We start from the raw sequence: 13,174 nt of genomic DNA, 5'->3' as shown, positions 1-13,174 counted from the left end.
GTTTGGGGTGAACTACAAAGACGGTTTGGCAGCCAGTGAGGAGGGGGAAGAGGAACATAATAGGTCTGAATGTAACGCATACTGCAGGTCAATGACATTTAACCTGTAGCACAGACGCTTGCCTCTGAAATAGCTACAGTGATGTGATCACATGGATGTCACATTTAAAGGGGATTGCTTTTTTAAATCTTCAGAGACAGCTTCAGACGGAATGAAGTGGAACACAAAGTAAAAGTGGAAATGGTACAAACAATGACAGATGATCTCAGTTTCACCCCCCCCTCCACATCCACCCTTCCTCCCAGCAGCCAAACACCGAGCCTCTCTCATCGCTATAAAACCTCCTCGCCTCCATCACTGTCAGGGGCGCATCCTTCAAGTGTCTGTGTTTATCTGAGCTGCTGAGGTGGAGACAGACAGCGTGAGTCCTTAGGGTTTATGGAGCTTGATGTAGCGTTTGAGGGGATCAGCGTGTTCGTCAGCTCTCATCTGATTGTCATTGTGTCACAACAGAGCTCGTGTCAGCGGAGATGTTGGCAGGTGCGTTAGTGCTGGGCACCATCCTCACAGCTTTCCCAGGTATGAAGGAAATTTTAACATTCTTGTAAAGCTTGATTTCTTTCCCCTTGCATTTGAAAAGCCCGAATCGAACAAGGCATGTGGAGTTTTCAGATTTTTTTTTAGGACAGAAAATCATTCAGTTAAAGATTTTTTTTTTTATTTATTCTATAGATTTAAGTTTTGGAACTCAACGATTGACTTTTAAGAGCCATTGTAGTCGCAGTGTTCTGCAGCCAGGTGCCCTTGTCTTTACGCTCAGGTTTATTTATAAGTATCGATTATCTTTTGTGCGAGGTGGTCAGGCAGGCCCACAGTCAGCAGCACAGGGTGACACCATGGCTGCACGTCAACGCTTCCTGCTTAACTTTCAAATGCTGACGTCTGATGTTGGAACATCTTAGAGAAATAACTGGCCATGCACTTGTTGCTTGTTATCAACCTGTGTGCAGTTAGGAGATGGTAATTCAAGGGAAAGTGGAGAAAATCAGTTGGATGCTGATTTTATGTAACTTGGTATGTTTGTGTTTGCCTCAAACTTTTTTAGGGGTGTTATTTTTATGCCTAACCCTGACTCTGAAAGATTGAAAGCACTGTTTGTGTCTCCCAGGTACTCAGAGCAGGTGGAGCGTGTCGTTTTCTAGAAGGGTGATCTGCGTGTGGGCAGGAACTACAGTGACTCTGCCCTGCCGGTATGACTACCCATCAGGTAATAGTTTCATTTGGCCTAGCTTATATGGACTGTTCAGATTTTTGTGTCAACAAGTAAATGCAATTTATTGCGATTCTATGTGACAGATTCACACAACATATTTGAAGCTCTCCTTTTATTTATTTGATTATTCATTAACCAGTAAAAATCTGAAAAGTTTGTTGTGTGTATGCACTCTCCTGCCTGAGGGAATCTTTTTATAGAACCAGCTTTCAATGCAATTACATATGCTAATATTTTAAGGTATGTCTCTACCATCTTTGCAAACCTAAAGAGGAAAAAAAATATCCCCGTGTCTTTGCAAAATAGCTTGAGCTCGTCATGGCGAGCGTGTTTAAACAGCTGTTTTCAAGTCTCTATGCCCCGTATTTTGCTCAATTTCCTCATCATGTCTGACTAGCTTCCCTGTACGCGCTGATCAAACGTGTCCCCTCAGCATGACGCTGCCACCGCCATTTTTCACATGATGGATTGGTTGTTAGTTTTCTGCCACACATGTCAAACTAGGCCAAAAAGTTACATTTTGGTCTCTTCAGACCAGACCCTTCTCTTCTGCATGTTTACTGTGTCTTTTGACTGACTTGTGACAAGTTTTCTTTCCAGTTTGCTTTCTTCTCTTTACTCTTTCATAAACAGCAGATTAACAAGATGCACACCTACAGGTTTATGTATTAGGGTTGCCGTTTGTTCATTAATAAATGCCAACACTGTCCTACTATGGCTACTCATGCCCATCCAGGAGAGTGAATGCTGAAAGTCAGTGACGCGATTTCTTTAGATAGAAAATGTCTGTCTGTATAATTTGACTTAAATCAATATTATTGATATTCAAATAAACTTTGTAAGGTGCCTTTGAAATCACATGTTGTGAATTTGCACTATATGAATAAATTGAATTGAATCAACAAATTTCTGATGTCTCTACAACCCTGTTTAATTATACTTTATTTTATTTATTTATAAAGCACTATGCTGAGATGAAATTATACCAATAGATTTGATAGACTTTTTGCTATTTATGAGTTGACTTCTGAAGGCAGTTGTTTCCACTAAACGTTATTAATGGGTATCACAGTAAAGGGGGGTTGCGTAATTATAAATCCAATGCACATTTTACAAATAGGGTCTAATATGTACAATACATGGAAAGGTTGATGGGGTTTTAGAATACTTTTTAATTATACTTCTACAGTTTATGTCAATTTCTTCTACATTCCCCCCCCTAAATTACAGTCTTGTGGACGTTGTATGGTTCTTGGATATTTTTAAGTGAATCCCGGATGTTGTGTAAAACTTCTCAGGTCATACTGTGAGCCGGGTTATGTGGTTCCGTGTGTCTGTCGAGGGTCGCAGGGAGTTTGCCCACCACACCGACCCCAACCAGATCAGCCTGTCTTACCGTGGACGCACACGGTGAGAACAACTGCAAATGACGTGTTATTTTTACCATGAAGCTATTGTACTGAAACATTGCCTGTATTCTAGCTACATCGGGGGAAGCTATTCCAGCTGCTCGGTCCAGATTCGGGGTGTGAAGCTGAGCGATGCGGGCCAGTATCACTTCAGGTTTGAGACAGACCAACCGCTGGGGAGATGGACCTCCCCGGACACCATTACTCTGGACGTAACAGGTGGGCGAGCAGTAGCAAAAGCTGCTGAGACATCTCATCTCCTGGAGTTCGTCCATAGTACCATCTGATGCATCATCCTGTGTGTTTGTGTCTGGGTTTTTCACAGACCTCCAGGTCCAGGTGCATCCTGCCAGGCCTGGCAACATGTTTGGATTTGGAGAAACAGTCTTTGTAGGATGCCGGGCCAGAGGGTGTGCTGCCCCAGGGAAGAGCTTGGCACTGTACAGGTAAACCTCCAGATCACCTATTTTATTCAGTTCAGAGGATTTCATTTATATAGCATTAATCTGCAGCCAATGTCAAGTGAAAAGCACTTTAGAGAACAAAAATATATATATGTGTGTATATATGTATATATATGTGTGTGTGTATACAATTATTATGTTCAAAGTGTGTTTAAATCAAGCCAGTTTTTATAATCCTGTGACTAAAAAAACTAAAAAAAAAGTTCAGCAGAACCAGGCACAGTCTGAGCAGACATCTGCTGTGAGCAGATAGTGGTTGAGAGGACAGGAAGGAGACACAGCACCATGAATAAGACTGGGTCAAGATTCTGTTTAAGAGTAAAAGTAAAAATAATAACTATAAAATGAGGTGCTGTTATTGTCCAAAAAAAAATCCTTATCTCAATATAATCTATACAAAAAAAAAATATTCAGAGATACCCATTTGTGTCAAAATCCTAAACCTACCCATTCTCATTTGCCCAAACTGTTACACTTCTTCTGAATGCAGCAACAATGCAGCACATCTGTGGAGTTTTTAAACCTGGACACCAGTCACACACTCTCATTCTGCGCTCAGACTGGTGTCTCAAATATGACGCCACACATGTTTGCTGCTGGCCTGATCTAAGCACCTGCAACACTTGTTTTCTTCACCTGTAAGCCATCATCATCAAAATCACAACAAATAAAAGCTTAGAATACTTTTACTTTATGTGTAATGAATATCTATAAAATACCAGTTTCACATTCTGGAATGATATTACATTTTTTTTAGATGTACCTGTATATCCTGTCTGGTCTGAGGACACCTTGAGATCCCTCCTGGGTGGATGGATGGATGGATGGATGGATGGATGGATGGATGGATGGATGGATGGATGGATGGATGGATGGATGAATGGATGGATGGATGGATGGATGGATGGATGGATGGATGGATGGATGGATGGATGGATGGATGGATGGATGGAGGGATAGACAGACAAATAGGATGGATGGATGGATGACACTGTAATCTTTCTTTCTTTCTTTCTTTCTTTCTTTCTTTCTTTTTTTCTTTCCCACCCCTATCTCCTAACAGTTAACGGAGTGAAATCACAGGTTTTCCATTGTTATGCAACGTTTTTACACAGGAACGGACTAAACCTGGGCTCGTTTGAGGAGTGGATGACTATTAACCGTTTTGACCAGCAGCAGGCAGGAGCATACACCTGCCGACCAATCCCGCCGCAGAACGTACAGTCACCCCCTGTCTCTCTGACAATGGGACGTAAGTAAAGTCAGCTTAGCAAAATGGAAACTTTTTATGATTTCTAAAGTTTTATACCGTGGACAGGCACCTGGAAGTAATGGAAAAGGAATTATATTTATTTTGCGTCTAAACCAAGTTCTTCATGGTCGAGCACAGCTGTCAAGCAATTTGAACAAAACACGAAGCAGAGAATTTGGAGAAAGTTTAATAATCTTTCCTTGGAAATATGATGTAGTAGACCTTGTTTTAAATTATGGGCTGTGGTTAATTTACTCAGAGCATTTGAATAGGTGTTGGAAAAGCAGTTTGCACTTTATTTCATTATGATTCTGTCCTGTTAATTACGTGTTTTCTCCTCGGCGTCTCACTCTAGACAGTCCTCGCTCCACTTCCATTGCAGCATTTCCTGCGGGGGAGTTGTCAGAGGGGGGTTCAGTCACTCTGACCTGCAGCAGTGATGCAGCCCCACCGGTCGAGAGCTTTGCATGGTTTAAAGGTACAGCTGCATTGTAAACTACTCAATATGCATTGTGAAGTGTTTACAATGCTTTCCAAACTCTCCTTTATATCTCCGGTAAAGATATGTAAAACAGATCCCTCTTTTATTGCAGTAGAATAATCTCACACTGACTTACTGAGATGAATCTCAACTTTATTTGGAGTACATTGGAAACAGAAAGGGGAATGTTGCAAAAAATCCTCTTTTATTCTGTGCTCTCTTCACCTCACAGCTTCTCTGCTGGATTCAGGTCTGGGGACTAAAATAGCCAGAGAAGAATGGCCATTTTATGTCTGATGAACCATGTCTGGGTTTAGTTGGCCAAACATTTTTTGGTCAATGACTTTCTAAAAGAGCCAGGGATGAATTTCATGAAGAGTTCATGCCAACGCGCCCCCTAACAAGGTTCCCGGAGCCTAAAGAGGCGAATCATGCCCACAGCATCACACATCCTCTGCTGTGCTTAACAGTGGGGCTTTCCTGCCCGTTCATGCTTTGTTTTATGGCAAACCTATCTAAAGTGTAGGTTATGAAAAATTTCAATCTTAATCTGATTTGAACAAAACAACCGGATGCAGTCCCGGTGGTGTTTAGAAAACACATTAACAATATCATTTGAGGACAGATAAAAATGTTTTTCGGTCATATCAAATTAGCCACTCATCAAGTAGCTATCTAAAAGTTGTCATAAAGATTTGGGGATCTTTAAAGTTTTTTTTTTACTTACCTACCATCTTGCTCATTCTGCATGATGGCAAGATAAATATCCATCCATCCATCCATTTTCTAGCATGTCTATCCCTTGTGGGGTCGTGAGGGGTGCTGGTGCCTATCTCCAGCTGTCAGTGGGTGAGAGGCGGGGTACACCCTGGACGGGTCATCAGTCCATCGCCGGAAAACACAGAGACAAACAGGACAAACAACCATTCTCACACACACTCACACCATAGGAGAATTTAGAGAGGCCAATTAACCTATCAGTTATGTTTTTGGACCATAAGAGCTAGTGGCCAGTTTGTAAAAGAAATAGGGCTCCATGTCCTGTCAGATTTGTCTCACAGGGAAACAAAAAGTCATGGATTACTTGTTGATAGTTCCCAGAAACTATGATTAACTCACAGAGCAATGTTTAATTTAAGAAAGTGCTTCAGTCGCCTATATTTTTGCATGGATGCTTAGTAGTACCAACATCATGCCACCACTGATTTTATAAATCTTTCATAGCATGGTTAATTTTTATTAAATGAAAGGTGGAGTTTAAATATTTAGTGTGAGATTATACTACTGAGGAGGAAAGTAATTTATGTTAACATCTTTAGCACATTGTGGAGGGCACTATCTATCTTAATCAGCATTTAAAAAAAAAAAAAAAAAAAAAAAGGAATGACTTAGTTGAGCTGTTCTACCCACTGCTGTGTTGATATCAAAGTGTGCGTGTAAGTGCATTTGTTTCTCCTTTGTTTCCCTCCAGACATGGAGAGCGGCAGCATCCCAGACAGCTTCAGTCCTCAGCTCCACCTGTCCTACCTAAAATACACGGACAGAGGAGAGTATTACTGTGTGGCTCGCAACTCGCTGGGAACAGATCGCTCCGGATCTCTTTTTCTCAATGTCACCTGTACGTTTGCCTCTGGGTTTCTGCTGCACCCCAGGCCAAGTGTATTACGGGCACACAAGAGCAATATTTACAGCAATTTACTGTTCTGTTGATCTATCAGTTACACAGCAGGACGGCAGAGATGATTTACCTGATGACTTTTTTGTCAGCTAACACAAAGTTGAAATTATGTCTCCTGTTTTACCTGTTTAGACTCACCAAAGAACACACATTTGTGGGTGAGTCCTCGAAGAGACATCAGAGAGGGCTCCTTTGTACACCTGAGCTGTCTCAGCCATTCCTACCCCCCTCCCAGCAGGTAAAACATCAGCTCACATCTGTCATCTGTCGCCTTGTTCATTTTCCTCATCTTTTCTAAAGCTGGTTATTATGCTTCATCTTTATCACCATGGATATGTTGTTACTGTGACGTTATCGGTGTTCTAAACAGGCAAATAAACACTTATTACCGACCAATTCACAGTTCTGTCCAACGCCAGTTTGCAAAAATAGGTTTGGGTAATTGTACCCCTATTCTGATCTTCATCATCGTCCTCATCATCTCCCTGGTTTCCTCTGCAGGTATGCCTGGTATCGAGTTGTCGGGGAGCAGCTTGTGGCTAAAGGTAACTTTCAGAACCTGACCTTCCCGTCTGTGGGCGCTCAGCATGCGGGTCAGTACTACTGCATCGCCTCAAACCCACTGGGATCCCAGGCCTCTCTTGTTTCTTCGCTGACGGTCCTCTGTGAGTACAGGACACCTTCATGGGTCTTTGTGACGACTTTGAAAGTTATCTTTTGTGGCGGCCATTTATTTGTTTTTCTTTCTTATAAGCCAACATAAAATGTCCTGCACCCTGTGCGGGTGTGACTCTTTGACATTTTTTCATTTTACAACCTCAGGATTTTATGTTTTTATTTAGATTTTATGTTACAGATTAATGTAAGCTATTGCATGATTGTGAAGGGGAAGGAAACATAAATGCTTCATGGTGTTCACTCTGGTACCTCTAGATAAAATCTAGCCAAACTTGTTAGTTCAAAAACGTCCAAAACTTTAAACATCTGCCCGTTCAAACCAAAATCAGAAAGTGAGTCAGGGCAATCTGAAGAATATTTAGAGCAGGGGCCCACAGTCGCTTTGGAGCAGCTTCTAGGATCCAGGTTGGAGAATCTAGTGACAGGAAAACTATTAGCCAAACACATAAGAAGTCCGGCTTAAAGTTTACCACAACAACACATGTTGAAGATACAGCAGACATGAGGAAGAAGGTGCTTTGGCCTGATCAGGGTAAAGCTCATGGGCGCTCAGTGAGCTTTTGGTTCAGTAGTTCTTGTAGCAGCCAGAGGTAACAGTAAGGCTTGTCTTGTCATGAGGAGGGTCAACATGTGGATCGCCTCACCAGCAGTAAACACTAAACTCTGACTGGGAACGTTTTACATTAAACTGAAGAAGGGCCCACCATGCAGTGATGAATCATTGGTACAAGATTTAATGCCATTGTGTTTTGTTTTGTAGTTTTGGGTCATAATTAGACTATTTTTATTTGTATTTTAAACACTGAATAAATAAATATTTTTTATATAACCCAAAGCCTAAAGCAGGCATTGGAAATTATTTTATGGTACAAATTCTATGGTGTTTGGTGGTATTCATACCAAAAGCATATTCCAATTCAAAGATAAATAAAAAATCAGACTAACACTAAATATATTGGCTATACGTGCAAATAGTCATATGTGACAAAAAATAAACAACCTGAATACACCTTCCCCACTATGGAGTACGGCGGTGGCAGCATCATGCTGTGGGGAGGCTTTTCTTCAGCAGGAACAGGGAAGCTGGTCAAAGTTGATGGATGGAGTTAAACCAGGACAAAAGACTGCAAAACAACGGGCCAGAAACATGGTGGCAGAGCGAAAATGTAGTAGTTTAGATCAAAGCTCAATAATCTCAGGACTGCCCAGTTAAAGTCCAGACCTAAAATCCATTGATGATCTGTGGGAAGCCGTACAAAGGGACATTTATAGATGCTCTCCATCCATTCCGGTTGAACTGAAGCTTATTTTCAGCCAGGAATGGGAAAAGATTTCAGTCTTTTGGTGGGCTAAGATGGCAGAAACATACCTGATTATTTTAGGTAAATATTTTGAAAAGCAACCATCCATTGTGGCTGCAACTATGGACTACTTTGTGTAAACACATTCCAATTTGTGGCTGTAACAAGACAAAATGTGACAAAGTTGAAGGGTTGTGACTGTTACCACTTGAACAGGACTCTCTTTGGATCTCCGCTCCTCTCTCTGACTCTGCTGCTGGCGGTTGTCTCCGTGTCTAAGGCTCAGTCTGTTGAGTTTAAACAGCGACAGGAGAAAAGTTATGTGAACTCTGTGTTAGACTTCGCTCTGTGTTTGCTTTGTCTTAATGAAAAAATGATTTATTGGAGCATGAATCTTCGTCTCATACATCCTCTGTCCAGACCCCCCGAAGAACACCTCCATTGTGGCTCGTCCCTCCAGCGTGGTGGACGCGGGCCGGCCCCTCACCCTGACCTGCAGCAGTCAGGCCTACCCAGCGGTGGACAACTTCACCTGGCACAGACTGGCTCTGGACGGGGCCACAGTACAATGTTAGCAATGAGCTGAAATAACCGCATTACCAAGTCATTTTTCTTTGTGTTGAAGGCTTACAGCCACTAAAGCCAATTTAGTCTTTTTTTCTCCTTTTTTCCCCATTTGTCTCAAAGTAAAACTGTCAAGCTGATCTTATTTTTCTTCTGTTCTTCATGAGGCAGCATGGGCCACCAAGTCTGGTCCTGTGTTCGCCTTCTCAGAGGTCGGTCCAGGTGAGACTGGTCAGTACTACTGTGAAGCCAGGAATCCAATCGGAGCCCACAGCTCTCCAGTCCTGACCGTTAGAGTCAGAGGTACGAATCCCTAATGGTGGATCATCTTTGGATGTGGCTAGATTCTTTAAAATCTACTCGGCTGTTATCAGTCCTGTTTTGTTTGATTAGGTCCTCGTTTCAGTCCTAAGCTATTGTGGGCAACACTTTTGTTTTAAATAACCAAAATAATGTAAGAAAGTCCAACTGCTGGAGCGCTTATCCACTTTACCTTTTTTGGCTTTTCCTGTTTTGGCTGCATAGTAGAGCTGGTCAAAGGCACAATCCCAATAAGCTGTTGTTTTGAGCCCCCAAAATATCAGGGGCCTCCCACTAATGCTTGAATTATAACACAGACCATAGATCTACACATTTTATGTCTGTTTATTGAGAATGAGCATACTCTTAAATTTGATCTGATGCTTTTCAGCCTAAGGCCCCAACGCTGAGCGAGCCCTGCTCCGTAGGGTTTTCATCCTGAAAAGTCTCATCATCCTTCATGCATCCATCAACCCTTATACTTTTTGACTCCTTCACACTCAGTCTGAAAGCAAAAAGCTGATGTTCTCCAACCACCCCTGCTGCTGTTTTCTTTTTTTTTGCTACTTCATCGGACGCCGTCAGTAATTTGTCGTATCTTGTCCGCAGAGATGAAGTGTCGCGGATAGCTGCGGTGAAAGCCACCTGTTGTGTATTTACAGCCGTGTTTCTGATTATGTCAGACGCCGAAGGAGAAGACGAACAACTGCATGTGTGTGTGCGTTCGTGTTTACGCCGCAGAAGGTTTCCACATGGGCTTTCTGTTTGCCTGCAGCAATGAGCGATGAAGCCTCGCTGTCACCCGTCGCAGCGGTCCGTCCAGCCTCTGGCTTTCATTGTCTCGTGATTTTCTGTTTTTCTATGATTCACTGTGAGTCATGTAAACCACTCTCACTATAAGGAGAGGAGGCGATGAGGTGCTGCGGAAAACTGCTATTTGAGTCTAGACAGCTGAAGAAATTTGGAAGGAAGAAGTGGAAATATTAAACTGGGGTCCAGACAGGCGCTCTCTGATGTGCAGATCTTTAGCTCTTTAATCACTTTTTCGTTCTATTTTTATGCCCTCTGTTCATTTTTAGCCCGCCAAACCCCCTTCTTTTGCTCAGGATGACTTCATGTTTCTGTCACGCTGATAACCTTTGCAATGCGTCCACCGGCAGGTCGCTTAAAAGTGATCGCCTTGGCTTCAGCGGTGGGCGTGTCTGCTGGTCTCATCACGCTGACGGTGGCCGTCATGATCAGGTGACTGGAAGTACTTTTACCTCTGCAGCAGCTGTTTTTATCCCCCCCCCCCCCCCCCTTTTTTATTTGTCACTTTCGGGTCTGTTTTCTCAATTTCTTCCGTCACTGTCTCCGCAGCAAGAACATGCACAGAGTAGACGCAGAGCCTGTGGAGAATGTAAACAAGGTAGAGCCGTCTTTGTCATTGTTTTGAATCGGTCTAAGAATAACTCAGCATCTTCTGTTTTACTGAGCTGACAGGAGGGAGAAAACATGGCTTTGAATCACGATTCAGTGCACCGCAGCGGAGTCTGGTATGATTTTCCGTGATTTGTGATCCTATTTATCTAGTTTGTCCTCTGCGGTTTGTGTCTGTCTGCCTTTGTTTGTGTTTGGCCAAAGCGTCCACCAGAACCAGCCGACACCGTGTGCTGTGTGAGTCGGCCCAACAAACCCTCCCAGCTAGAAGGGGAAAGATGTCCGACATTCCCGGTGAGCTGCTGTAATCGACGCGGTACGGGGTTGGCTCACAGATGCAAACGAGGAAGAAATAGGGTAGTTCATTGTTATTGTTTTGAGGCGGGTTTTTCGCGCATGCGCGCCGGACTGGTAGGCAAAAGGCGAACACAATGGCGGACGCAAACAGAGAAATGACGAGTTCTCCGCGTATTTTTTCTTCTTTAGATAACGTACTACAAGATCGTTTTAAGAGTAAGTTGATGGGTTGATGGTATCAGATTGCCAGATCCACACAGCAAAAGCCTTAAGGGACGGAGCGAGTCTGTGAAATGCTGGCCAAGCGCTCCGTACCATGACATATACAGCTGCCTTATAAACATGGCAGGCCAGTACAGACAGAGAGCACGAAAGCATGAAACCACTGGACGGCTACAATTATTTTAAATCGGGAAAAAGGCTCCAGCAACGCCCGTGACACCATGAGGGATTAATCGGTCAGAAAATGGATGGATGTTGTTCACACATGTTTGTGCAACAGCACAAAGCGGCGTCGGACACAGACCGCGTCTCAGCAGAGGCCCGGTAGGTTAAAAAAAAAAAATGTTCACTACGGATTATTTAGGTGTTTTTGTCTTGTTAAAATGGGTGGCGGTGTCGGCGACATTGCAGCGTAAACACAGAAGTACTAGCGCCCGTGAACCGGGGCGTAATAGCAGCAGCAGCGGCTGTAGCCCCTGCTGCTAGCTGCCGTGTAGCCGGCGGCGCCGGCCCGCTGCCGCAGCCCGTGTGAACTGGCAGAGCAGCCGCTGCCTGCTCCGCCGCTGCTGCTTGGCTGCTGCTGCTACCGCTTCTCGCGGCCCCGTTGTAGCGATCTGTGTACCCCTCCGCCGCTATTAAGTAGAACAATGACTAGAGCAGAATTAAGTTGTATTTACCGGAGATGGAAGTGTAGACTGCAAATTCTGTCGTAGTATGATGCCCCCCCAGTCCATTGGGAGTGTCTTGCCTGCGCTCTTTTCATTGAAAATATCCATTTCTTTCTTCGTCCTTCCTCCTTCGGTAAATGACAGAACGTACATCGTAAAAATGTATGACAAACAATATGACCACCTGCCCTATAGTGTGTTGGCAAACATTTTTGCTGTGATAATAGCTCTCAATTGTTGAGGCATTGGCTTCACAAGACCGTTTGAATAATCAAGATGTTAGCAGCAGGTTCTTTACATGCTGTAAGAAATGAAAGGGCCTCCCATGAATCAGGCTTGTTTGTCGGCACATCCTGCAGTTGCTCGATTGAGACTTGGAGCCTGAGTCGAAACCTCAAACCATTTCTCTGCACCATTTTGCTTACAAAAATACAAGAGGTCACAGCCATGAGGGAAACGGAGCACGTCGGCTGCAATAACAATTAGTTTGGTCTTGATCTACACCAAAACAAACTCCTGAGTTTTAAAATAAATGGTGCTTTCATCGTTCTGATTGGTCGTTGGTCCCCATAAGCCCAAACCGGGCTGCCAAAGTAGTTCCTTCCTCTGGCCCAGATCCAGTTGCTGCTAGGAGTCCATCAGTGTTGATTTAATGGACCACAGTTCATAAAGGCCTACCACAGCAGACCAAGAACACGCCACAAGAGGTGCCGTTCAGGGCAGGAGCCGTGACCCACTCATCCTCGCAATTCAATCCTTGTCAAGCTCTCTGAATCGTTACAGTTGCTCGTTTCTAAGCTTCTAATGCTTGAAAATATATAAAATGTTCAATCTGCTACCCACTGACAGGTACTATGATGGACAGATAATCAGTCTTGTTCTCTTTGCCTGCTCTGTTATGCCTGATCTGTGGTCACTCTCCTGATTTTCTGCTGCCCTTGTCCCACAGAACGCCGCGGGGGGAAGCGGTCTCCAGGGAAGCGGGTCGCTGTGCTTTCATCACTTGGTGGCACAGAAAACTTCCTGTATCTGTGTGTGAATCATGACACCGTCCCAGTTCAGACAGAGAGCACCGAGGACCTCTCCGTTAACGCAGCCCCTGAACTGCATGTCGTCTCTTTCCTTCAATGCGTCCCGGAGTGGCATGCTGTCCAGTGAAGTAAAATGG

The 13,174-nt window shown here is 43.7% G+C and overlaps 2 protein-coding genes across 4 annotated transcripts; both read left to right on the top strand.

Annotated features, from left to right (window-relative positions):
* The first annotated feature begins 340 nt into the window (after window positions 1-340).
* On the top strand, window positions 341-3,778 carry LOC118557758 (sialoadhesin-like). 3 transcript variants are annotated; one of them, XM_036128048.1, is made up of 7 exons: window positions 341-421; window positions 514-579; window positions 1,169-1,267; window positions 2,572-2,683; window positions 2,756-2,901; window positions 3,008-3,128; window positions 3,637-3,778. In XM_036128048.1, exons 2-7 carry the CDS (start codon window positions 531-533, stop codon window positions 3,665-3,667), a joined length of 558 nt encoding a protein of 185 aa, XP_035983941.1. In that variant the 5' UTR covers window positions 341-421; window positions 514-530; the 3' UTR covers window positions 3,668-3,778. The 3 variants fall into 3 exon arrangements, with proteins under 3 accessions (XP_035983941.1, XP_035983946.1, XP_035983934.1); XM_036128053.1 differs by having other exon boundaries at window positions 373-540; XM_036128041.1 differs by having other exon boundaries at window positions 373-579.
* Window positions 3,779-4,221: 443 nt separating this feature from the next.
* Window positions 4,222-12,377, top strand: si:dkey-33i11.1 (B-cell receptor CD22). Its single transcript, XM_036127544.1, has 11 exons — window positions 4,222-4,398; window positions 4,754-4,876; window positions 6,351-6,497; window positions 6,690-6,795; window positions 7,059-7,222; window positions 8,957-9,106; window positions 9,269-9,403; window positions 10,561-10,642; window positions 10,760-10,808; window positions 11,024-11,113; window positions 12,366-12,377. Exons 1-11 carry the CDS (start codon window positions 4,296-4,298, stop codon window positions 12,375-12,377), a joined length of 1,161 nt encoding a protein of 386 aa, XP_035983437.1. The 5' UTR covers window positions 4,222-4,295.
* Window positions 12,378-13,174: the final 797 nt, after the last annotated feature.

This window comes from Fundulus heteroclitus, chromosome 3 (assembly GCF_011125445.2).
Source record: "Fundulus heteroclitus isolate FHET01 chromosome 3, MU-UCD_Fhet_4.1, whole genome shotgun sequence".
Lineage (NCBI taxonomy): Eukaryota > Metazoa > Chordata > Actinopteri > Cyprinodontiformes > Fundulidae > Fundulus > Fundulus heteroclitus.
Note: the sequence above shows the minus strand (reverse complement) of the source record. Positions and strands in the feature narration are given on the sequence as shown.